Source organism: Sander lucioperca, chromosome 16, assembly GCF_008315115.2.
Source record: "Sander lucioperca isolate FBNREF2018 chromosome 16, SLUC_FBN_1.2, whole genome shotgun sequence".
Classification (NCBI taxonomy): domain Eukaryota; kingdom Metazoa; phylum Chordata; class Actinopteri; order Perciformes; family Percidae; genus Sander; species Sander lucioperca.
In genome coordinates, this window is record NC_050188.1 from 15,422,289 (window position 1) to 15,448,868 (window position 26,580).

General features: G+C 40.0%; 5 gene segments (V, D, J or C); 4 read left to right on the top strand and 1 right to left on the bottom strand.

Annotated features, from left to right (window-relative positions):
• Nucleotides 1–2,089: 2,089 nt before the first annotated feature.
• LOC116064148 lies at nt 2,090–2,874 on the top strand. The segment is given in 2 exon segments: nt 2,090–2,238; nt 2,454–2,874. Coding segments are annotated over 2 exon segments (360 nt in total).
• A 12,060-nt stretch (nt 2,875–14,934) lies between these two features.
• Nucleotides 14,935–17,410, top strand: LOC118493421. The segment is given in 3 exon segments: nt 14,935–14,986; nt 15,094–15,418; nt 17,281–17,410. Coding segments are annotated over 3 exon segments (405 nt in total).
• Nucleotides 17,411–18,775: 1,365 nt separating this feature from the next.
• On the top strand, nt 18,776–19,559 carry LOC116064145. The segment is given in 2 exon segments: nt 18,776–18,923; nt 19,139–19,559. Coding segments are annotated over 2 exon segments (360 nt in total).
• Nucleotides 19,560–20,342: 783 nt separating this feature from the next.
• On the bottom strand, nt 20,343–22,662 carry LOC116064155. The segment is given in 2 exon segments: nt 20,343–20,853; nt 22,151–22,662. A coding segment is annotated over 1 exon segment (258 nt).
• Nucleotides 22,663–22,732: 70 nt separating this feature from the next.
• LOC118493422 lies at nt 22,733–23,256 on the top strand. The segment is given in 2 exon segments: nt 22,733–22,785; nt 22,893–23,256. Coding segments are annotated over 2 exon segments (384 nt in total).
• Nucleotides 23,257–26,580: the final 3,324 nt, after the last annotated feature.

Sequence of the window (26,580 nt, forward strand, 5' to 3'; positions counted from 1 at the left end):
AAATTCACTGTATAGGAAACATCAATGTTAATACATCACACTGAAATATCTCAGGATACTAAAGTTCCAAATTTGCAATGTAACAAATGTTTTCTGTGGCAGAAACAGTGACGCCATCATAAACATAATGTATTCTGGGACACAATAGTACATGTGTCTGAACAAACATGTGTCCTTTAAAACTTGATACTTAATACGCCCATCACAAGAGTTGTCTGAGATAGTTTTTTGGAATAAATGACATTGTTTTGATTTAAATAAGTAACAAGTTTGAGGCCTTTATTCATTGGTTGACTTTCATTAACAAGACCCTTCTGGTCAGATCACCACCTTACTGATGTCACCTGCTGCAGCCAAAGTCCATCACATATAATACCTGGTCCTCACTTCATATTCAATGAAGCATTCACTAATCCAACTCTGCCTCTGGTCTCTCATCTTTTCAATCTGCTGCCTCTCACCACTGGAATGCTCTGCATAAGATTCTTAAACTGGACAAACTCATTTCCATTTCATCTTTTAAAACCACCATCTCATCCTTGTTCATCGACATATACAGTTGCTTTTCCACATCATAATTTCCAAGCTAAACATTTGTAAGGTTTCTCCTTTTCTTAGTCACCCATGTACCTGTACACTTCTCTCATTTCATGTGTTGACTGCTGTCTGTTGTATTTTATGTCATTAAAACTGTATGTCTAATATATTTTACTCCCTAGCCCTCCTTCTCTTCCCCTGAGTGGCTTTCTGAGGCCTCCATTGTAAATAAGAACCTGTTCTTAATGACTTGCCGGTAAAAAATTAAGTTTAAATAAAAATGTTGTCTTCATTATAGTAAAAGTCTATATAGTTTAATATACTGCATTTACTGTATATTTTTAATGGGATTTATAACAATCATGCCTGATTTTACTGCCACAAAGACAGATTAAGTGTGTCTGTGTGACCAAAATGGCTCAAAGATTCTGCAGAGGTATACAAGTCCCACTCTAATGTTGTGCTTGTTATTCCCTCTAAATTGTAGCCTCAGAGGAGAAGAGTGATCGGATTAAATGCATAACTTTTATTTAATAACTTAAAACAGCCAAGATGGAAAGTCTAAAGTATTGAAAGATAGTAGAAAGGCATGCAAGTAAAATGTTTGAATTAACGGAAAGCAAATGATTAATGATTAAAGTGCTGTGTAAACACTTGTTATTTTGAATACTGTATTTTTTATATTGTAAAACCTTTAAATGCTGTTAGATATTGTAAATATGTTGTTTTTAAATTGAAACAAAACTTAAAGTCTTACATCACAAAATGTAGAATTTGTTTGATTGGGCCACAAAATAGTGTATCAACTGTACACCTCACTATTTTATTTTGAGCATTGACAGCCAGCCAAAGCAGGATTGGTCCCTTTAGGCTCGTCCAATCAGCAATCAAGGCAGTCAATAAAAGGAGCACACCTGAGATGAGTTTAGTCTCTCTGATCTCTTTGCTGGTTGAGCTGTGGCAGTTTTTTGTTAACACTTTAAACTTGTATGTAGTTCGAGGTTGAGGACTTTAGGTTAGTTGGGGTACCCTGTACATTTTACACCCGGCTTTAACTGTGTATAGATACACCAGATTTAGTGGTCGGTGTATGTTAAAAATAAATACTTTAATTTTCACTTCTACAACTCTGTCACTCATTTTCAATTGTCTTCTGTTGTCCCCGGTACCATCGAAGGGGACGTAACAAACATGTGTGAGTACAGCTATGATGTTTGGACATTATGTCATCATGTCGTCCTGATATAAACACCACCTGATTCAAAACGGGTGTGAGTCCCAAGACAAGCTCCACTATCAATTACATCAGCATGTTGACATCAATTTATTTACAATATACAACATAGAAATCTGAGGTATCAGCTTCATGTCAGCTAATGAGGATGCAACCCAATACGTCAACACAGAGAACCAACATAATGTGAAAACAGCTGATAGAGTTAATTTATTTCTTGATGTAAGTAGAGTCTTTGTAAGTGATCAGTGGCAGCAGTGAGGAGGAAACAGCGTGACATGTTGAGGACAGCTACAGTTCACTGACTCTGTGTGTTTGCATATGTGTCCTGCCTCTCTGCTCCCAGCCGTTAAGAGGCCAGTGTTGATCAGTGGCTGTCCAGGCCTTTCAGAGACACTGGCACGCAGGCAGCACAATGATGATGTCACTGACTCTACTGCTGACCACCCTGGGGCTCCTTGTTCAGGGTGAGACTCTCTTCTGAAAACTTTGCTTCAGGATGTAACCAGGTTCACCAGAATGATGTTCTGCTATGATGGAGAAACACTGGAACAAGCAGCATTTACCTTCTTCATCTATTCTCCATGTTAAAGAAATGTCACTCTTCTGTTTGGATGTTGATCATCTTTCTCTAAGCTGGATTTGTCTCAATAACCCTTCTGCATCTTTTTCATGTTTTCAGGTTCATCAGGACAAATCATCCTGACTCAGTCTCCTGGATCTCAGTCTGTTGTTCCAGGACAGACTGTCTCTATCAGATGTAAAACCAGTACAACTGTTTATAGCAATCTCCACTGGTACCATCAGAAATCTGGAGAAGCTCCTAAACTCCTGATTTATTCAGCTACAACCCGTCAGTCTGGAGTTTCAGATCGTTTTACTGGAAGTGGTTCTGGGACTGACTTCACTCTGACCATCAGAGGAGTCGAGGCTGAAGATTCAGGAGTTTACTACTGTCAGCAGGGTTACAGCTTCCCGTTCACACAGTGATACAACGTCGTACAAAAACCTCCCTCAGCTGGAGAGGAACTGATCTGACTCAACAGCTGCACTGAAACTAAAACAACAGAAGCTTGACTAAACTAAAATATATTTAATAATAATTGACTTTAAACATTTTAACACTAAATATACTTTATCTAACTAGAAGTTATACTGTAAAGTATTTAAATAAAACAGTTTGAAACATTCTGCTGCACATCAAAACTGACCTCTGTTGAAGTATGATTTCAATTTAATGAGTTTAATCCACAGAGTATGATAACACATGAACACTAAAACTGTATGTATTATTTATTTGTTTATTTATATATTATATCTTACTACTTTTCATAGAAACTCAAACATACTCATTGTTGAAATAAACTACCAAATGTGATTTATTTCATGTTGTAAAATTAGTAATCATGTCTATAACATATTAGTCATGTGTAGTTATTTTCTTTTGTCTTCTATTTACTTGTAATGTAAATATTTCCAGAGATTGAACTGCAGATCACACTCATTTTATTTCTCTCCATGCTGATGTCATGCTTTTAATTTCAGATTTAGAAAGTATTGATAAGACTTTTTGTAGTTTGTTTAAATAATAATGAATGTTCTTTAGAGACACTTAAAGCAAATGACATACTACAGTCCTTACTATAAACACACTTCAGTAATAAGAGATGATTGGATGATTTCTCATTGAAATGTTCCGACCATGAGTTTTGTTCCAAAGGTTTATTATTATAGACATTGTTTTATATAATCCTATACTGTCTTTCTACAGTCACCATGGAGACATTAAAACATGTTTGTTGGATCAGTTTGTCTTCAGGATTTCATAAAGTCAGTGACACCATTAAGAAAAATATGTAATAAGACACTTTGATAATAATAAACATGGAAACTATTTAATTTGATGAATATGTCTTTATTATCTGGAAACATTGAAATAATATTGAAACATTACAACAAGCTGGTAAATATGTCTGTTGAAACAGCAGAAATAAAAGCCAGAGCTAGTTGCAGACACAACAACTGACTCAACAGCTGCACTGAAACTAAAACAACAGAAGCTTGACTAAACTAAAATATATGTAATAATAATTGCCTTTGAACAGTTTATCACTAAATATACTGATACTTATATCTAACTAGAAGTTATAATTTAAACTCTTTCATTAAAACAGGGTCTTTTCCCTCCACAGACTCACGTCAGTAAATTAGGGAATGAAGTTGCGCTCCCGGGGTTGGTTCAGCAAAAAGAGGAGGCATGTTCAGGCGCAAACGTTCCCTGGTGCTATTTTGCAGTTTCAGAAAACAGTTCCGCCACAGACCAGGAAAAACCTAGTGTGAAGTCAGTGGCACATTATTCAGATGATATTTTAATTGTGTGGTACACAAGGGTTATGTACTTCCTAGGGGTGTGCATTGGCACTGCCCTCACAATTCGATTCGATTACGATTCACCAGGTAACGATTCGATTCAATTCGATTCTACGATGCATTGCGATGCATCAAAATTCTACTGCACACAACAAGGCAAATTTTTCATCAGTCTTGATGTAATACAAGCAGTCAGATATTGAACAACAGATTTTATTGGCTGCTATGTGTGTATTATCACTCTCCTGTATCTTTGACATGAATGTCATTAAATAAAATAAAATTGAATGGTACAGGGTATTGGATATGGCATTTTCAAACCTGAAAAAGAAAACATAAATCACTGCTTTCAGTGCTTTGAATGAGAAATGTTTCTCTTCTCTCTGCTTTAGAACCATTTGAAATTATATAGAGCAATAACAGCCAACTTTTTTTCCAGCAGTGACTGCAGCACATGTGATACAATCTGCCAATCCTCGCTAATATAATGTGCCGTTATGGTTACATAGGACTCTGTTGCGACTGAAGTCCAGGCGTCACTTGTAATGGCTACACGACTGTCTTTACACATTGATTCCATTACCTTTGCTTTGGTTTCTTTGTACAATGCGGGAAGCGTAGAATCAGTGAAGGTAGCTCTTCTCGGTAGCTTATACCGGGACTCAATTGTTTTAAGCATGTGGCGAAACCCCGCATTTTCTACCACAGAATGGGGATCCTATTCCTATCCCTAATAGGTCCTTCGCTATGAAACATGCCACCGATCGTCCTCTTTTCGATCCTCTTTGCTCTCTCGGAGTTGTGTGGCAACGTTGACACTAGCGACACGTCAATTCTTGGCTGGGATGTGTCGACTTTTTGTGTTGTTGTTGTTGAAGCCAACTCAGGATGCCAACGGTCAACATGGTTCGTGAAGTTAGTTGTATTGCCAACCTGCTTGATTTTAGTGTGGCAGGTTTTACACACCGCGTAAGTCTTGTCTAGTTTCCCATTAACTTCGTAGAATCCGAAATGTGCCCAGATGTCCGCTTTTCAAGCTTTGGGTGTGTTTTTAATTACCCGTCTATCGCGGTCATCTCCCTCAGCCATCTTGATTGTTGTTGTTATGCCCTCGGAAGTAATTGAAACTTCACAACTTTATTGTCCACTCAAGGCCAGAAAATTAACAGTGACATAATCGATTATGGCACTTTGCCGCATCGATGCTGAATCGTGCATGCCCCGCATGGCGATGCATTGCCGAATCGATTATTGTTGACACCACTAGTACTTCCGTTTACTTTGTTGAGAATTGCTCTCTAAACCCTGTCTCTTGTAAAGTAAGTAAGTACAGTTTATTCCTAGAGCACATTTAAACACAGTTTAAGCTGACCAAAATGCTGTACAAACAAGCACTAAAGTGCTGTATTAACTCTTGTGTTGTCCTTCGGGTCACCGGGACCCGAAGGACAACACAAGGGTTATGGGCGCATGCTTGGCCATAATGTAGCGGGTGTACAACGCGCATACACTTTGCTTCTCTCATCTCACGGACCCAGCAGTTCCCATTTTTGCAAACCATACATAATTACAAAGGAAGACATTACTGAAAATGTGCTTCAGGTGTTTGGATAGGTCAGCAGGCACTTTACAGTACAGTCCTCAAAAAGTCACAGCATTTTTTGTGGCTTGTTGTGTTTTACACAACATTTCCATGAATCATGGATGTGTTGATGACATAAATGAGGAAATATTAGAGGACTTAAGGAGACGTGATGTTGAACTGCATGTGCCGATGCCACTTAACCCAAATGCCCCAGCAGCAGCACAGGAGAGGAGAGCTTATCTGACACAAGAGCTGCATTGTCCATAGTGAGGTAAGCAAAGTAACCTCGGTCTGTTAGACTATTGCAAAAATATCACCATGCATTCATAACCTCGTGATTCAGTGAAAGTGAGCCCAAAACATCGGAAAGTATGTCTTTGTGACATTTCTTTATTTACATTTAGTCAAAAAGAAAAATCAATAGCAAACTGTAACTGAACAACAAAATACAAACGAAAAATGAAAAGTTGAAAAGATTTAAACAGAAGAACTAATTCTTTGTCCCTCCTCTGATAGGCATGCAACGTGTGCCACGGCGGGATTGGACACTTGAGGGTCCGGGAGTGGCAATGTGCTCCTGGTGGAGCGAGTGGACGGAGATGAAGTGGGGGGAGGAGGAAGGTGCACAACAGGAGGAGGATTGGTTACAACAGGAGGAGGAAGGGACACAACAGGAGGAGGACTGGTTACAACAGGAGGAGGAAGGGACACAACAGGAGGAGGATTGGTTACAACAGGAGCAGGTGGTGCGTTTGGAGGCCCACGCTCCATGGCTGCAGCAATCCTCTCCAGACTTGAGGAGATACACCCAAGAGGCCGCAGCAACATCGCCACCCGGTGAAGACGGGCATTTTGCAGCTTTGCCGCATCCCGGACAGCTCCCGCTCCAGCCCTGACGAAAACGTCGGTCTCCTCGGCTGTGAACCTCTCCAGGGGTGCGCCTGGAAAATCCACGATTAGAATAGCAATCAGCCATGGAACAGGCACGCCTGCTTTTAAAGGGAATGTTTCACTGTTGAAATAAATTACAAAATTCATGTTGAAAAATTACTATTCATGTCTATTAAACATTTTAGTCATTTTTTGTGTTTTGTATTCCGGCGAACAAATATATTTTATGATTGAAACCTAAAATGATTTATGGAGTGTGTAAATCAGTAACATTTTCATTATTTCCTTTTGTCTTCTCTTTATTTTTCTTTGTGGATCATAAGCACAAACAAAAATGCATAAAAAATGTAAATATTTCCAGAGTTTAAACTGCAGATCATACTCATTTCATTTCTCTCTACGCTGATGATACCATGCTTTTTATTTCAGATTTAGAAAATATGTTTTAGATTTTTGTAGTTTTATTAAAATATTCATGTGTTGCTTGCAGCAGAGGAGGCTACTTGCTCTCCTGATCGTCCTCAGATTGGTTGATATTTGTCTTATTCTAAACATTTCACCTCCCTCTCTGACCTCAGCAACCGTGACAACAGACAGGCATCACTGCTGAACCATGACAACAGATGGGTTTCAGTACTAAAGATAAAAAGTTAAAACTGGCTCTTTTAGTTCAGTACACATCTACAAGCAACATTCATTTCTCTTTCAGTAAAAATAATTAAATTAATGAAAAACTATAATGCATCGAGCCAATTGTAAATAATTATCATAAACTATTTTTTTATTGAAGATTATGATGAATAAAAAAAGGATTTGTTCAAATGTATACCACAGGGATGTTGTTTGTGTGGAAGTGAAATAGTTGGAGTGCACAAAAAATTCTGGACAGAAGTTTGTCCATCAAACTAAACCAAATCCACATTAAAATGCTTCCTGACACATTCTGAATCAATCCTCTGATAAAGTGATTGATCCGTAGAGAAACAGCATCCTCAGAGTAATCCAAGTCCCTGTTGGAGTCAGTCTGAGCATTTCCATAGAGAGCCACTTTGCATCAGCAGCACCATGCTCCAGTGCTCTGGGAGAGTTTATAGTCCTGAGAGTTGAACACTGGATGACTGACAGCTGTCCTTCATGACAACAGAAGCCCCAGAAATCCTCCTCATCAAAAACATGACTCTGATCTCCGTCCTCATCTGGACTCTCCTCTGCTGCTGCTTCACAGGTAAAGTCCAGAGAATCAAACTCCTCTCCTCTATCAACATCCGTCCCTCTGAAATGAAGCCGACTAAACCGTGATGCTGCTTTATGTTTTTGTCTCTGTATCCTCAGAGTCCAGAGGTCAGGTCACAGTGACTCAGCCTGGAGCAGTGAGCTCTGCTCGGGGAGCCTCCGTCTCCATCAGCTGTAGGCTCAGCCCAAAAGTTTATGTAGCGCCATCTTATTGGGGTTCGAACAGTGGGAAAAACGTTTTGCACTGGTACCAACAGAGAGATGGAGAATCTCTTAAACCTCTCATTTACTTTGCTAATGAACGAGCATCAGGAATTTCAGGTCGTTTTTCAGGCAGTGGATCAAACTCTGACTTCACTCTGACCATCAGTGGAGTTGAGGCTGAAGATGCAGCAGTTTATTACTGTCAGAGTTATCATTGGATCAACAGTCAGAGTGTGTTCACACAGTGAAAAAGCGTCGTACAAAAACCTCTCTCAGTCAGACTGAACAGAAACTGAACTGACTGCTGCAGCTGGAAGCTACTGCAGAGACTGATACAGTTCACTGAAGACACACACACACACACACACACACACCCTAAAGTAACCTGAATGAAATATAAAGATCCTGCCCTTTCTCCTTAACAAGCACAGATTTCCTTTTAGGAAACTTCAAACAGTCCAACTGAACAGTGAAAGAAGAAAGATCGAAGGCCTCTTCTCAGAAAAAGTAAAGAATCCTTCATTCAGATGGCAATTATAAAAATTGTTAGTACATTAAAACCGAGCTGGGTATTAACCCAAACGTAGCGGCACAAACAGCCTTCTTCAGGGTCTAGTCCTCAGCACACAGTTTATCCTTTAGTAGACACCAGATAACTACAGACACAGCAGAGTCAGCTCCACTGATTCACTGTATATATATAACATCAACGTCCACACATCACGTTGATATATCTCAGGACACTGAAGCTCCATATCTGCAATGCAACCACTGTTTTCTGTGTCATAAACATAATGTATTCTGGGACACAATTCATATAGTACATGTCACTGAAAAAAACTCCATTCATACTTCATACTTACATGAGTTGTCTCTCTATAGAGCAGAGGTGATTTCTTTAAGACTGCAAGGGAAGCTCAGCTTCCCCTAAAATGTCAAAACATGAATGGTCAAATATGCACTATTGTATTAACATTTTATTGACTAAAAATGCGTTAGAACACATTCATCTCGAAGACGAGTTGGTTCAGAATCAGCTACATATAGCAGGGCGACTGACTCGATTTCCTTCTCATACATTCCTGTAGCATCACAGTGCGTTCCCTGTTGAAGCCTGGCGTCCCTTGACTTCAATGGGGCTGCTGAACAGTTTTTTACAGTGCTTCGAATATAGACGTTCATTGGATAAATGCTGTGAATATGTCCCACCCAGGGACGCTCAGCATCTCTGGGGGTGAATGGAGGAGGGGGCTGGCCTGGACTCCGGACTTCTGCGTGATGATTGGAGGGTCTGTTGAAAGACTCCATTTCCTTTTGATTGACAGCGATTTTGTACAACAACCTTTTATTTTGGTATTTGCTGGCGAAATTGCTAGCTAATTTTCATCATACATTTCATACAATGATACACCAAATTCCTTGTTGTCCTAGGTTCCTTGTTTAACCTAATTTCCACATTTCCTCCTTCGAGTTTGATATCGATTTGTTAGATCGTTTGTTCATTCATTCATTCATTCATACAGTAGGCTAGGCTAGTGTTGTAGTGGTGAACTAGCCAGCTAGCAAACTGCACACGATGGCAGACAATGCTAATATTGTCGACCTGATTTTGGCAAAGTCTTTAGAAAGTCTTTCTTACGAGGAGAAACTTAGAACTAAACACACATGGCAGATCAATATCTAAGATTGATTTAGTGCAAAAGATAGATAGATTTAAACAAGTAACAAGTTTGAGGCCTTGATTCATTGGTTCATTTTTACATCCAAGACCCTTCTGGTCAGATCACCACCTTACTGATGTCACCTGCTGCAGCCAAAGTCCATCATTTCCAATACCCGGTCCTCACTTCATATTCAATGAAACGTTCGCAAATCCAACTCTGCCTCTGGTCTCTAGGTGAGAACGCTGATTGCTTCCCACCTGTGCAGCCGGTAAAGCAGGATTGGTTCCCTCAGGCTGGTCCAATCAGCAATCAAGGCAGTGAATAAAAGGAGCACACCTGAGAAGAGTTAAGTCTCTTTGATCTCTGCTCACTTTGCTGGTTGAGCTGTGGCTGGATTTTGTTCAAACTTTGAAACTGTAAACATGTATGTTGTTGGAGGTTGAGGAAGTTAGGTTAGTAAATGTACAGGATACCTACCCTGTACATTTTACATGCAGGTTTAACTGTGTATAGATACTAGAGGTGTTGAAATTAATCAAATAATCGATGCATCGAATCGTGGACGATGCTGCATCGATAATCGATAATCGGCCGGGCCATAATGGATTATTTCTGTTTACAATTTAATGTAGACCTAACAACATTTCTGTTTACATATTCTGGTATGTTTTGTACATTCAGGAAGTGCCATGTGCTCAGTGCTGTAGTTTTATGTATCCAATGTATTTTAGTATTAGAGCACTGCAGAATGTTTTGTTTTTTAAGCTTGAAAAGCTATGAATTAAATATCCTACATGGCCCAGTTTTTCAAAAAGTAATCCAGTGGGATTTCGGATCACGGATTTGATCAAATCATGGAAATGGGTTTTTCAAAAGCAAAAGAGGGATTCTGAACTAAGATCAGATCATGTAATCCGACCTTACATTTGATCTGGATCAAACCTGCCCTTTGGGTTTTGAACTCCGTTAGGGATCTATTTGATCCAAAAAAAACAGGATTATCCTCATCGCATCAGAAGGGTGGATTCAGTTGTGGTTTTTCGAACCAAATAAAATCAGTTTTTTTTACTGATGATATATAAATTTCTTCATTTTTGAAGCATATATGAAGCATGTCACATCTAATGAGATATGGTAAAAAAAAAAAAAATCTCAAAGCTATCAGCTGTCAAATAAATGTCACTGTTGCTCACAGCTCTATAATTCCACAGTACATTAATGGCAGTGACAATAACAAATATACTCAGTCATTCAGTAGCCTAGTTAAAAGTAATTTCTCACAATTGCATCTCTAATTGCATGTCCAGTGTGTCCTTCATTAGGTAAGAACATTGGCAGCTGTTCTGGTTCTACATAAGGCTCAGGTCCATCAAAATTGTCATCAAGAGGGACATGACGCCTGGTTGCGATGTTATGCAAAATACAGGCAAGGATTATGTTGCATGCCACCTTGGGTTGTACTCGCAAGTAGTTATGACACGCAAACGGAAAACCAAAAGAGCAGAAGTACAAGTACAAATTGAACTGGTTAAAGAACAAATCTTGCTTACCCAACTGCAGCAAAAAGAAGTGCAGATGGAAATACATCTCCTAAAGGCAGAGGTGGAAAGAGCTGGTATCTGTCCTGTGAATGATTTTTGACTATAGGATAATGACGTTATAACAAAATAAGGAATGTAAAATGTTTCTGTTTATTACAGTGTATCTGTTTCTTAAAATTAAAACAAACAATGGCTATTTGTGGCCACCGGTATTTTGCCTACCTGTTGTTCTTTGCTAAGCCAGTAGGCTACACTGTTGGTTCCATTAAAGGCTCTGGTAAACAGGATTTGGTAACCCTGAAATTTGGTATTTGGATCACAGTGATCCAATCCAATGTTCCTTTAAAAAACTGGCATAAAAGTAAGATGGATCAGGTGATCCTGGATAGCAAAACATGGGATTTCCAAATCTGGATCAATTTGATCCAGAATATATATTTTGAAAAACTGGACCCTGGATCTCAGTCTGTTGTTCCAGGACAGACTGTCTCCATCAAATGTAAAACCAATTCATATGTTGGTAGCTACCTCCACTGGTACCTTCAGAAATCTGGAGAAGCTCCTAAACTCCTGATTTATTCAGCTACAACCCGTCAGTCTGGAGTTTCAGATCGTTTTACTGGAAGTGGTTCTGGGACTGACTTCACTCTGACCATCAGAGGAGTCGAGGCTGAAGGTTCAGGAGTTTACTACTGTCAGCAGGGTTACAGACCGTTCACACAGTGATACAACGTCGTACAAAAACCTCCCTCAGCTGGAGAGGAACTGATCTGACTCAACAGCTGCACTGGAACTAAAACAACAGAAGCTTTACTAAACTAAAATATATTTAATAATAATTGCCTTTGAACAGTTTAACACTAAATATACTTATACTTATATATAACTAGAAGTTATAATTTAAACTCTTTCATTAAAACAGGGTTTGAAACATTCTTCTGCACATCAAAGCTGACCTCTGTTGAAGTATGATTTCAATTCTTTGATAAGTTTAATCCACAGAGTATGATAACACATGAACACTAAGGGCCCTATCTTGCACCCAGCGCAATTGACTTTGTACACCGTACGTGTATCATCCCTATTTTGCACCCGACACACAGCGGACCTTTCCCTCCACAGACTCACGTCAGTAAATTAGGGAAATGAAGTTGCGCTCCCGGGGTTGGTTCAGTAAAAAGAGGAGGCATGTTCAGGCGCAAACGTTCCCTTGTGCTATTTTGCAGTTTCAGAAAACAGTTCCGCCACAGACCAGGAAAAACCTAGTGTAAAGTCAGTGGCGCATTATTCAGATGCTATTTTAATTGTGTGGTACACAAGGGTTATGTACTTCCGTTTACTTTGTTGAGAATTGCTACACAATTACAACACAAGGGTTATGGGCGCATGCTTGGCCATAATGTAGCGGGTGTACAACGTGCATACACTTTGCTTCTCTCATCTCACGGACCCAGCAGTTCCCATTTTTGCAAACCATACATAATTACAAGGAAAAACATTACTGAAAATGCGCTTCAGGTGTTTGGATAGGTCAGCAGGCACTTTACAGTACAGTCCTCAAAAAGTCACAGCATTTTTTGTGGCTTGTAGTGTTTTACACAACATTTCCATGAATCGTGGATGAGTTGATGACATAAATGAGGAAACATTAGAGGACTTAAGGAGACGTGATGTTGAACTGCATGTGCCGATGCCACTTAACCCAAATTCCCCAGCAGCAGCACAGGAGAGGAGAGCTTATCTGACACAAGAGCTGCATTGTCCATAGTGAGGTAAACAAAGTAACCTCGGTCTGTTAGACTATTGCAAAAATATCACCATGCATTCATAACCTCGTGATTCAGTGAAAGTGAGCCCAAAACATCGGAAAGTATGTCTTTGTGACATTTCTTTATTCATATTTAGTCAAAATGAAAAATCAATAGCAAACTGTAACTGAACAAAAAAATACAAACGGAAAATGAAAAGTTGAAAAGATTTAAACAGAAGAACTAATTCTTTGTCCCTCCTCTGATAGGCATGCAACGTGCGCCACGGCGGGATTGGACACTTGAGGGTCCGGGAGTGGCAATGTGCTCCTGGTGGAGTGAGTGGACGGAGATGAAGCGAGGGGAGGAGGAAGGTGCACAACAGGAGGAGGATTGGTTACAGCAGGAGGAGGAAGGGGCACAACAGGAGGAGGACTGGTTACAGCAGGAGGAGGAAGGGGCACAACAGGAGGAGGATTGGTTACAACAGGAGGAGGAAGGGGCACAACAGGAGGAGGATCGGTTACAACAGGAGGAGGAAGGGACACAACAGGAGGAGGATCGGTTACAACAGGAGGAGGAAGGGGCACAACAGGAGGAGGACTGGTTACAACAGGAGCAGGTGGTGCGTTTGGAGGCCCACGCTCCATGGCTGCAGCAATCCTCTCCAGACTTGAGGAGATACACCCGAGAGGCCGCAGCAACATCGCCACCCGGTGAAGACGGGCATTTTGCAGCTTTGCCGCATCCCGGACAGCTCCCGCTGCAGCCCTGACGAGAACGTCGGTCTCCACGGCTGTGAACCTCTCCAGGGGTGCGCCTGGAAAATCCACGATTATAATAGCAATCAGCCATGGAACAGGCACGCCTGCTTTTAAAGGGAATGTTTCACTGTTGAAATAAATTACAAAATTCATGTTGAAAAATTACTAATCATGTCTATTACATAATTTAGTCATTTTGTGTGTTTTGTATTCCAGCGAACAAATTTATTTTATGATTGAAACCTAAAATGATTTATGGAGTGTGTAAATCAGTAACATTTTCATTATTTCCTTTTGTCTTCTCTTTATTTTTCTTTGTGGCTCATAAGCACAAACAGAATGTAAATATTTCCAGAGTTTAAACTGCAGATCATACTCATTTCATTTCTCTCTACGCTGATGATACCATGCTTTTTATTTCAGATTTAGAAAATATGTTTTAAATTTTTGTAGTTTTATTAAAATATTCATGTGTTGGTTGCAGCAGAGAAGGCTACTTACTCTTCTGATCGTCCTCAGATTGGTTGATATTTGTCTTATTCTAAACATTTCACCTCCCTCTCTGACCTCAGTAACCGTGACAACAGACAGGCATCACTGCTGAACCATGACAACAGATGGGTTTCAGTACTAAAGATAAAACGTTAAAACTGGCTCTCTTTTAGTTCAGTACACATCTACAAGCAACATTAATTTCTCTTTCAGTAAAAATAATTAAATTAATGAAAAACTATAATGCATCTAGCCAATTGTAAATAATTATCAAACTATTTTTTATTGAAGATTATAATGAATAAAAAAAGGATTTGTTCAAATGTATACCACACAGATGTTGTTTGTGTGGAAGTGAAATAGTTGGAGTGCACAAAAAATTCTGGACAGAAGTTTGTCCATCAAACTCAAACCAAATCCACATTAAAATGCTTCCTGACACATTCTGAATCAATCCTCTGATAAAGTGATTGATCCGTAGAGAAACAGCATCCTCAGAGTAATCCAAGTCCCTGTTGGAGTCTGAGCATTTCCATAGAGAGCCACTTTGCATCAGCAGCACCATGCTCCAGTGCTCTGGGAGAGTTTATAGTCCTGAGAGTTGAACACTGGATGACTGACAGCTGTCCTTCATGACAACAGAAGCCCCAGAAATCCTCCTCATCAAAAACATGACTCTGATCTCCGTCCTCATCTGGACTGTCCTCTGCTGCTGCTTCACAGGTAAAGTCCAGAGAATCAAACTCCTCTCCTCTATCAACATCCGTCCCTCTGAAATGAAGCCGACTAAACCGTGATGCTGCTTTATGTTTTTGTCTCTGTATCCTCAGAGTCCAGAGGTCAGGTCACAGTGACTCAGCCTGGAGCAGTGAGCTCTGCTCGGGGAGCCTCCGTCTCCATCAGCTGTAGGGTCAGCCCAAAAGTTACTGTTGGGTCATCAAGTGGAAAAGATCTTTTGTACTGGTATCAACAGAGAGATGGGGATACTCCTAAACTACTAATTACCAGAGCTGATGAACGAGCATCAGGGATTCCAGATCGTTTTTCAGGCAGTGGATCAGGGACTGACTTCACTCTGACCATCAGTGGAGTTGAGGCTGAAGATGCAGCAGTTTATTACTGTCAGAGTCGTCATTATATCAACAGTCAGCGTGTGTTAACACAGTGAAAAAGCGTCGTACAAAAACCTCCTGCAGCTGGAAGCTACTGCAGAGACTGATACAGTTCACTGAAGACACACACACACACACACACACACTTTATAGTGTTCCTCATGTCTCTACCAGATTTCCTTCTAAAGATCAAACAGTCCACCTCAACAACCTGAAAGTTTCCTCAAATGAAGAGAACAGTTCCAATTATACTCGTAGAGGACATGTACACAGAGGAAAGCCTTAATACTATCATTAGTGTAGCATGGAGACTGTACCATTGTCCTTCTTTTCAGTGTTTCTCTTGATTAAATGAAAAAGCTGACTAAATTGACAAGCCACAAAAATACCTTAAAACATAATGACTTATTTTGAAAATGTGTCCCCATATAAAATAAATACAATGCTTTTGTACACTCTTCACCTCAAATGAAGAGAACAGTTCCAGTGAAGAAGCCCAATCAGAACATTCAAATCACAACAACAGCAGAGTCAGCTCCACTGATGTACAGACACTAACCAAATTCACCGTATATATAACATCAACATCCACACATCACATTGAAATATCTCAGGACACTGAAGCTCCATATCTTTAAAACAACAAATGTTTTCTGCGGCAGAAACACTGACACTGTCATAAACATAATGTAATCTGGGACACAATTCATACAAAACATGTCACTAAACACTGCATGAAAAGTGGGATTTTCCTCAGTAAGCGGCACTTTAGATTGTTGTGGAACTTCAGGTTTACGACTGTACACGGCAATTTACAAGCATCACCGAAAACTGCCGTGAATTGTCGGAAATTGACGTGGGCCTTGCTTGGCAGTTGTCCCCCCATGCCCCCCCCCCCCCCTCCCTCTAATTCTAGAGGAGGCTTTAACATGTAAATGAAAATGATGTGAGCTATACAAATGCAAATCAGGGTAGCAGCAGGGGGAGTTTTAACCCCAGGTGACATTTTTCTAAAAGGTATTAACTTCATTTTAAGAAAATCTCTTAAAATAGATCAGGCTTCGTATTGAGAATGAGGAGAAGTCGTCACGGCACAGCGCCCCGCCCCCAGAGATCCCCCTTCCGCCATTTTGAACTGCTCATGTTCATTGTTTGTGTTGGTTGCAGAGGTCTTCGTTGCATTTCTGTTTTTCACTATTCTAGATTCTAGATAATTCACTATTTTAGAATGCCTGGAACACACTGCTGTGTAAAAAACTGCTTCAGTTCCACACACGATTTTCGTGGAAAGCGTAGGAACCAGGTGTTACAGTTTTTTCGTATCCCTACATGGAAAAAGCACGAAGGAGAGCATATGTCCGATGTGATAATGAGACATCGGAGAAGAAAGGACATTAATTTCGACCGCATCTCCCAGGCGTTGAGATTGTGTTTTCTGCATTTTCATTCGGGTAAGTTCTCTTAAAATCTCTTTAAATATGTTTGTGTTGTCGGCTCTTAAAGCCACGAAGTGCACCTAACGTTGTTGCCTAGCCTGCTAGCTAACTACATCGTAGCAGGCGCTACGAACCGCAGCAAGGGTAAGATTTAGAGAATATGCTTTCATTGACTGAATTTCATTCATTCTGCTGTATAAGGACATAGGTACGTCAATAGATACCGATCTTAACCGTACATTTTTTTACAGACTAACCTCGCCTCGCAATGAGGCCGTGACCTGTATTTGCTCGGGTGCTTGTCTACAAGTCCAAATTTACATGACGCTGATAATGACGCCATTTTTTAGGTGCATTCATAGATGTGTTGTGTCCGTAAGCAGTGCATCGCGCAGTACTGATTGTCTTTATTGATTGATTGATTTTACAGCTGCTGGAAGCAAGACAGAGTGTGCTGGCTGCGGGTGAGGTGGACATTTGGAAGTGCGCCACCATAGACCTGATGATCCGAAATACAGGGCAACGCACCACAGACGTCTGCAAAATGGACTGAATTCAGACCGAATGCCGCCAGTTACCTACAGCTCCGAGGCGGCCGCGGCAGGCAGACAGTCTATCTTTGAATAAACAGCACGTTCCTGGCAAATAATTTTCCTTAGGATAACAATGACATGAATATACAACATAGCATATATGAAATATATATATATATATATATACATATATAATTTTATTATTATTATAATAATAATGGCCCAGGGTGACCAATAGCCTAACCCATGACAGACCTAACAACCAATCAGGAATGACTTTTCTTGTTTAAAAGTAGTGGTTTCATCCAATACTGAGTGAGGAAATACAAGCCAGGACAGACATTCTCTGGCCAGGTGCGGTGTCGCTGCTATTCATATACTAATTAGAGCCTTTCGCTCCTCCGCGGGAGCTCTCCACATACGTCATGGTTCGTTTCCGACAATATGTGGCACAGACGAACGCGATGTTCACAGGCTGTAAATTGTCGATAACTGCCAAAAATTAGGGGGATTTCCGGGCGTTTACATGCAGAGAAACAAACTGTCCTTTCATACTTGATACTTATACACCCATTAAAAAAGTTGTCTCTATATAGAATGATAGTCTTTTGAACAAAAGAAAGTGTTTTGATTTAAACAACTAAGAAGTTTGAGGCCTTTATTCATTTGTTCACTTTCATTAACAAGACCCTTCTGGTCAGATCACCACCTTACTGATGTCACCTGCTGCAGCCAAAGTCCATCACATCTAATACCTGGTCCTCACTTCATATTCAATGAAGCATTCACTAATCTAACTCTGCCTCTGGTCTCGTATCTTTTAAATCTGCTGCCTCTCACCACTGGAATGCTCTGCAAAAGATTCTTAAACTGGACAAACTCATTTCTATTTCATCTTTTAAAACCACCATCTCATCCTTGTTCACCGGCAAATGCAGTTGCTTTTCTATCAGTTGCTGTTTAGTGGCCGGTGTATGTTAAAAATAAACACTTTTTTATATTTTCACTTCTACAACGACTCTCACTCATTTTCAACTGTCTTGTATTGTCCCCAGTACCATGGAAGAGGATGTAACAAACATGTGTGAGTACAGCTATGATGTTTGGACATTATGTCATCATGTCGTCCTGATATAAACACCACCTGATTCAAAACGGGTGTGAATCCCAAGACAAGCTCCACTATCAATTACATCAGCATATTACTTACAATATACAACATAGAAATCTGAGGTATCAGCTTCATGTCAGTTAATGCGGGTGAAACCCAATACATCAACACCAAGAACCAACATAACGTGAAAACAGCTGATAGAGTTAATTTATTTCTTGATTCCAGTAGAGTCTTTGTAAGTGATCAGTGGCAGCAGTGAGGAGGAAACAGCGTGACATGTTGAGGACAGCTACAGTTCACTGACTCTGTGTGTTTGCATATGTGTCCTGCCTCTCTGCTCCCAGCCGTTAAGAGGCCAGTGTTGATCAGTGGCTGTCCAGGCCTTTCAGAGACACTGGCACGCAGGCAGCACAATGATGATGTCACTGACTCTACTGCTGGCCACCCTGGGGCTCCTTGTTCAGGGTGAGACTCTCTTCTGAAAACTTTGCTTCAGGATGTATCCAGGTTCACCACAATGATGTTCTGCTATGATGGAGAAACACTGGAACAAGCAGCATTTACCTTCTTCATCTATTCTCCATGTTAAAGAAATGTCACTCTTCTGTTTGGATGTTGATCATCTTTCTCTAAGCTGGATTTGTCTCAATAACACTTCTGCATCTTTTTCATGTTTTCAGGTTCATCAGGACAAATCATCCTGACTCAGTCTCCTGGATCTCAGTCTGTTGTTCCAGGACAGACTGTCTCCATCAGATGTAAAACCAGTTCAACTGTTTATAGCAATCTCCACTGGCACCTTCAGAAATCTGGAGAATCTCCTAAACTCCTGATTTATTCAGCTACAACCCGTCAGTCTGGAGTTTCAGATCGTTTTACTGGAAGTGGTTCTGGGACTGACTTCACTCTGACCATCAGAGGAGTCGAGGCTGAAGATTCAGGAGTTTACTACTGTCGGCAGGCTCAAAGCTACCCACTCACACAGTGATACAACGTCGTACAAAAACCTCCCTCAGCTGGAGAGGAACTGATCTGACTCAACAGCTGCACTGAAACTAAAACAACAGAAGCTTGACTAAACTAAAATATATTTAATAATAATTGACTTTAAGCATTTTAACACTAAATATACTTTATATAACTAGAAGTTAGACTGTAAAGTATTTAAATAAAACAGGGTTTGAAACAATCAGCTGCACATCAAAGCTGACCTCTGTTGAAATATGATTTACATTCTTTGATAAGTTTAATCCACAAAGTATAGCACATGAATACTAAAACTGTAATTATTTATTTATTTTATATCTTATCACTTTTCATTGAAACTCAAACATACTCATTGTTGAAATAAATTACGAAATGTGATTTATTTTGTTATAAAATTAGTAAGCATGTCTATAACATATTTTAGTCATTTGTTGTTATTTTCTTTTGTCTCCTCTTTAATTGTAATGTAAATATTTCCAGAGATTGAACTGCAGATCACACTCATTTTATTTCTCTCTATGCTGATGATGTCGTGCTTTTAATTTCAGATTTAGAAAATATTTATCAGACTTTTTGTAGTTTGTTTAAATAATAATGAATGTTCTTTAGAGACACTTAAAGCTAATAACATATTACAGTCCTTACTATAAACACACTTCAGTCATGAGAGATGATTGGATGATTTATCATTGAAATGTTCTGACCATGAGTTTTGTTCCAAAGGTTTATCATTATAGACATTGTTTTATATAATCCTATACTGTCTTTCTACAGTCACCATGGAGACATTAAAAGATGTTTGTTGGATCAGTTTGTCTTCAGGATTTCATAAAGTCAGTGACACCATTAAGAAAAGATGTAATAAGACACTTTGATAATAATGAACATGAAAACAAGTGATTTTATGAATATGTCTTTATTATCTGGAAACACTGAAATAATATTGAAACATTGCAACAAGCTGGTAAATATGTCTGTTGAAACAGGTGAAATAAAAGCCAGAGCTAGTTGCAGAGAGCAGAGTGAGAGCAGTGTCAGAGTAAAACCAGTAGCAGAGTCCCTGCCAGTGAGTCAGCTCAGGACTGGGAACACTGGTCTCTCCTCAGTGTCTCTGAGAGTGGAGTCTGGGAGCCCTGGGTGGCCTCACAGGTCACAGAGCCCACCTTCCCCCACTGGTCTGCAGGGAGCCTCAGGGTGCTGCTCCAGCTGTAGTGGCCGTCCTTCTGCAGCACCCCGGGGCTCCTGCTCTCCTCCCAGCTGCTGCTGCTGCTGCTGCCGTCCACCTTCCAGGCCAGACTCCAGTCTGAGGGGAAGCCCTTGTTGGCCAGGCACATGAGCGTGGCCTTCCCCTGGTCCAGCTCTTCTCTGGAGGGGGGCAGCACCGTCAGGGTGGGGCGCACATCACCCACTGCAGAGAGAGAGAGAGAGAGAGAGAGAGAGAGAGAGAGAGAGAGAGAGAGAGATCGATCAATATGAAAATAAATTTCATACAAAGATAAAATTACCTCCTTCCTGTTGGCTGGTTTAGTTTAGTTTAGATTAGTTTATTTCCATCACATAGATACACAACATCACATATGTAACATAAATAGTTAAAAAGGGTCACCCTATATTATCATCTTAACTCGTTCATACTCAAAACTGACCAAAGAGTTGTAGTTTGAAGCATTTCCTTATTACACCATACTTTTTACATTATTCTATATAATTTATATTTTGGTCCCTAAGAATCTTATCAGTCTTATTAAATTCATTATTATTATTCATTTCTGTATGTCAGGTTCTGTCGGTCGTTTCAGGTTGGATGAAACTGGTTTTAAACGTTTCACTTCCCTCTCTGAGCTCAGTAACCATGGCAACAGACAGGCATCACTGCTGAACCATGACAACAGACGGGTTTCAGAACTAAAGATAAAGTTTCTTTCTTTAGTTGAATTAATAAATATCAGTGATCAAGTGTAACATGGAATGAATTCCAGCACCAGTGTGAGACTTTAAGTTGATCTTCACATTTTTTATCTCAACCCAAAACTCATAAGATACGATGATGTTTGTTCATCTCTTTTACGCCCAGCATCACTACTGAGCCGGGACAACACACACACTTCACTATTCACAGACTGTTTAAATGCTGAAAATGATTTTATTAAAGTCAAACTAGTTGTTCTCCTAATACAACATGTAGTTAACCTGACAGCTGTGGTATTATGATATTTATTGGTTATAACGTGAGGTGACATGACATTAAGTTCATCAGTATGAGTGGAAGATTGAGTAAAAGTCTTCCAATGTTTCCAGATAAAACTCACTGAAGAGACGTTTGGTAGTAATAGGTTTCTTCAGCTGAAATTTCATAACTATTAAATTTAGGACAATTAAGATTTTCTCTCTGCCATAGTGTTCAAACAGAACTTTATCACAGAATTAGACATTTTTTGTCAAAATTATTTTCAATAAAGATTTGTACTATTTAAAAACAGAATGAGTTATAAGAATGAACAAACTGTCAAAATGAAGATTTTAAAGGTATCAAGTGAGTTTCTTCATCAGACAGAATTGTATCTGTATCACAGTAAAGTAATGGTCGCTGCAATAATATTAAATTTCAACTATCAGCACAAGTCTTAAAGTAAAGCTTGTTTTCATTAAATTAAAAATTAAAACAATTTAAAATATGACTTTGTTTAGAAGTTAAATGTACTTACAGTTAACATCCAGTCTGGTTCCTCCACCAAACGTGTACCACAGTGATACAAACTGATTGAGCCGTCGTACAAAAACCTCTCACTGTAGAGAGACACGGCTCTCTGACTTTGAACACAACAAACTCAACAAACACACTTCCTGTTTTTATAAGAATTAACTATTTCACATTATATGTATCAAACACTTTCACAATTGTTCAGAATTAATCACATATTTATAGATTTATTGTTAAATTTGTCTGAAAGTAAAATTGATCCCTCCAACAATAAATGAAACCAGACAGAAAACGTTTTAAAAAGTAATATATCCACAATTAGAGTCAAATCCACATTAAAATGCTTCCTGACACATTCTGAATCAATCCTCTGATAAAGTGATTGATCCGTAGAGAAACAGCATCCTCAGAGTAATCCAAGTCCCTGTTGGAGTCAGTCTGAGCATTTCCATAGAGAGCCACTTTGCATCAGCAGCACCATGCTCCAGTGCTCTGGGAGAGTTTATAGTCCTGAGAGTTGAACACTGGATGACTGACAGCTGTCCTTCATGACAACAGAAGCCCCAGAAATCCTCCTCATCAAAAACATGACTCTGATCTCCGTCCTCATCTGGACTCTCCTCTGCTGCTGCTTCACAGGTAAAGTCCAGAGAATCAAACTCCTCTCCTCTATCAACATCCGTCCCTCTGAAATGAAGCCGACTAAACCGTGATGCTGCTTTATGTTTTTGTCTCTGTATCCTCAGAGTCCAGAGGTCAGGTCACAGTGACTCAGCCTGGAGCAGTGAGCTCTGCTCGGGGAGCCTCCGTCTCCATCAGCTGTAATGTTAATCCTGCTGTGCATTATGATGGTTCTGACTACATATTAGCCTGGTACCAACAGAAAGAAAGAGAAGCTCCAAAACTCCTCATTTACTGGGTAAATCGTAGAGAATCAGGGATTCCAGATCGTTTTTCAGGCAGTGGATCAAACTCTGACTTCACTCTGACCATCAGTGGAGTTGAGGCTGAAGATGCAGCAGTTTATTACTGTCAGAGTTATCATGAAATCAACATTCAGAATGTGTTCACACAGTGAAAAAGCGTCGTACAAAAACCTCCCTCAGTCAGACTGAACAGAAACTGAACTGACTGCTGCAGCTGGAAGCTACTGCAGAGACTGATACAGTTCACTGAAGACACACACACACACACACACACACACAGCTTTCATTGTGTCTCTACCAGATTTCCTCCAAAAGTTCAATGGTTAAACCTCAACAACCTATTTTGTACAAAATATTTTCCACAAGCTAAATATTTGTGGTCATAGTCTGACAGCATGAGCTGAAGTAACAAACAAACAACCATTAAAATTCCCCTAAAGTAACCTGAATGAAATATAAAGATCCTGCCCTTTCTCCTTAACAAGCACAGATTTCTTTTTAGGAAAGTTCAAACAGTCCAACTCAACAGTGAAAGAAGAAAGATCAAAGGCCTCTTCTTAGAAAAGTTAAAAAGCCTTCACTTAGATGGAAATTATTGAAATTGTTAGTACATTAAAACCGAGCTGGGTATTAACCCACACGTAGCGGAACAAACAGCCTTCTTCAGGGTCTAGTCCTCCAAGGCAGTTTGTGTAATTGTCACGTTATTTTTAATCTATTGTTACGAGTTCACGGGCACGTTTTTCTTGTTTTTTTACGTGGTAGCAGCACAACAATCTGAAGTAATGTATTTCAATGGGAGCGGGGATCGCGTCCAGTGTGTGGCGCTTTGTTTCCCGGGGATCGCATCCCGCGTGTGGCGTTTTGTCCCTCGTGTGGCGTTTTGTCCCTCGTGTGGCGTTTTCTTTCCCGTAGGGTTTTTCCTAAACCCATCCCGTTATTGTGGCGCGTCCCCCGTCCCCCGCGGCCGTGTCCCGCCGTGTGAGGCGCCCTTTCACCGTAGGGTTTCTCCTAAACCCAACCTCCACCATCCCGTTATTGTGGCGCATCCCCAGCGGGCCGCCTCGCAGCCGCCTCGCAACATATGGAGCGTCATTTTCGGCCGTCTCCCGGCCATCTCCTGGAAACCTTTCCCCGAAAAAAATAACATGACACGTAAAAAACGAGAAAAACGTGCCCGTGAACATGTATCAATAGATTAAAAATAACGTGACATTTACACGAACTGCCGTGAGGGGTTGCAGTCCTCAGCACACAGTTTCCCCTTTAGTAGACAGCAGATAATTACAGACACAGCAGAGTCAGCTCCACTGATGTACAGACACAATCCATATTCACTGTATATATAACATCAACGTTCACACATCACATTGACATATCTCAGGACACTGAATCTCCATATCTGCAATATTACCAATGTTTTCTGTGTCATAAACATAATGTATTCTGGGACACAATTCATACAGTACATGTCACTGAAAAAAATATTTATGAGAGTTGTCTCTCTATAGAGAGATAGTGTTTTGATTCAAACAACTAATACGTTTGAGGCCTTTATTCATTGGTTGACTTTCATTAACAAGACCCTTCTGGTCAGATCACCACCTTACTGATGTCACCTGCTGCAGCCAAAGTCCATCACATACAATACCTGGTCCTCACTCTCCTCTGCCTTTTTGCGTCGTACAAAAGCGCCGTAGAAAAACCTCCCTCAGCCTGAGAGGATCTGATCTGACTCAACAGCTGCACTGGAACAATCAAAGCTTGACTAAACTAAAATATATCTAATAATAATTGACTTTGAACATTTTAACACCAAACATACTTTATCTAACTAGAAGTTAGACTTTAAATTCTTTAATTAAAACAGGGTTTGAAACATTCTGCTGCACATTTAAAGCTCACCTCTGTTGAAGTATGATTTCAGTTCTTTGGTATCAGCCAGAGTCTCTTCACCGACTCCAACTGGTGCAGAATGCTGCAGCACAGCAAGTCTGCAGGCACTAAGAAATGCGAACACATTACTCCCGTATTAGCCAACCTACATTGGCTGCCCGTCATGTTCCATATTGATTTTAAAATTTTAATTATCACTTTTAAAGTATTGAATGGCCTTGCTCGTAAATACATTGAGGACTTATTGACCCCCCCCCTATGTGCCTGGGCGCCAGTGCCGATCCTGACCTCCCTGGGGCCCTAAGCAAAATTCTGCTAAGGGGCCCTCTACCTGACCCGTGATGCTGTGAGCGATGTAAACCATTTGCCATTGCCACACAGTCACACCTGACACTTCAGTGCTCCCAATCCAATCCTCCCTCCTTTTAACAAAACAGTCAAAGAATAAGTACAACAATATAGAACAGAATGAGGTTCAGACAAACAATATTTATTGAATAGAGTATTTTCTATAATATTAAGATAAAAAGTGAATATTATTAAATAAGTGAATATTAACATAAACATAAATAAGAAAATAATAAATTATAACCCTGAACTTTGGCTTTTGGGATTAACTTTGGTTCTCTCTACAGCCTGGGCATTTTTGGCATCAGTATAGGCAATATGGGTTATTATTTACTGAGGGATGTGCATCCATATTGACCAGTATGTCCAGCTAATCAACATTTTAAATTCAATATAGCCTATAAATCAATGTCAAATTGTCAATACATTGCTTTCCATCTTACATAATTAGTGCAGTTGTTTAGAGTTTTTAACTACACATTGTCTGAGACTAGATACTCAGTGTCTTAAAAGTATGTATAATGTGTACTTTGATGAGGAGTGCCATCATTCACGCCCATATATTGTAGCCTACAGTCTGTCTGGTCTTCACATATATTTCTGCTTGAAAAATGCGCGTTTCATTTTGTGCATGCGCCTAACGCATGATAACACACCCGACGCGGTTATCATTTCCGAGCTGCAGTAAACAAACACCGTTGCACTTTGTCGTTTATCAAACGTAATAAATAATTGTATTTTACTCTCACTTTTGTCAGGCACAAAAAAAACACAGCCCTGGAAGTGACTGGCATTAGCAGCTAGACACAGACCAAGAGATGCACTGCCTGCCTGCCCAGCTAGGTTAGCAAGACTGAAAAAAACACAATGGAAATGCACATAAACATAACTTTACTTTGCTGACATCAATTGCTATGACACGAGGGGGAGGCGGGGCCTCGGGTCATATGCGGGGCCCTACGCAGCTTGCGTAGTGAGCATATAGGGCGGGTCGGCTCTGCTGGGCGCTCCCTTAGATCAGTGGATGCAGCTCATTCGGTTATTCCAAGATCCAGGCTTGTGACCAAAGGCGACCGGTCCTTTGCTGTTAGAACCCCAAGACTCTAGAACACTGTCTACTGAAATTAGACACGCCACATCATTAGTATCTTTTAAATAGCTTCTTAAAACTTACTGTTGTTGTCTCTCTATTTGTCTGTTTCTTCAGCAGAAACAGAATGTAAATATTTCCAGAATTTGAACTGCATATCATACTCATTTTATT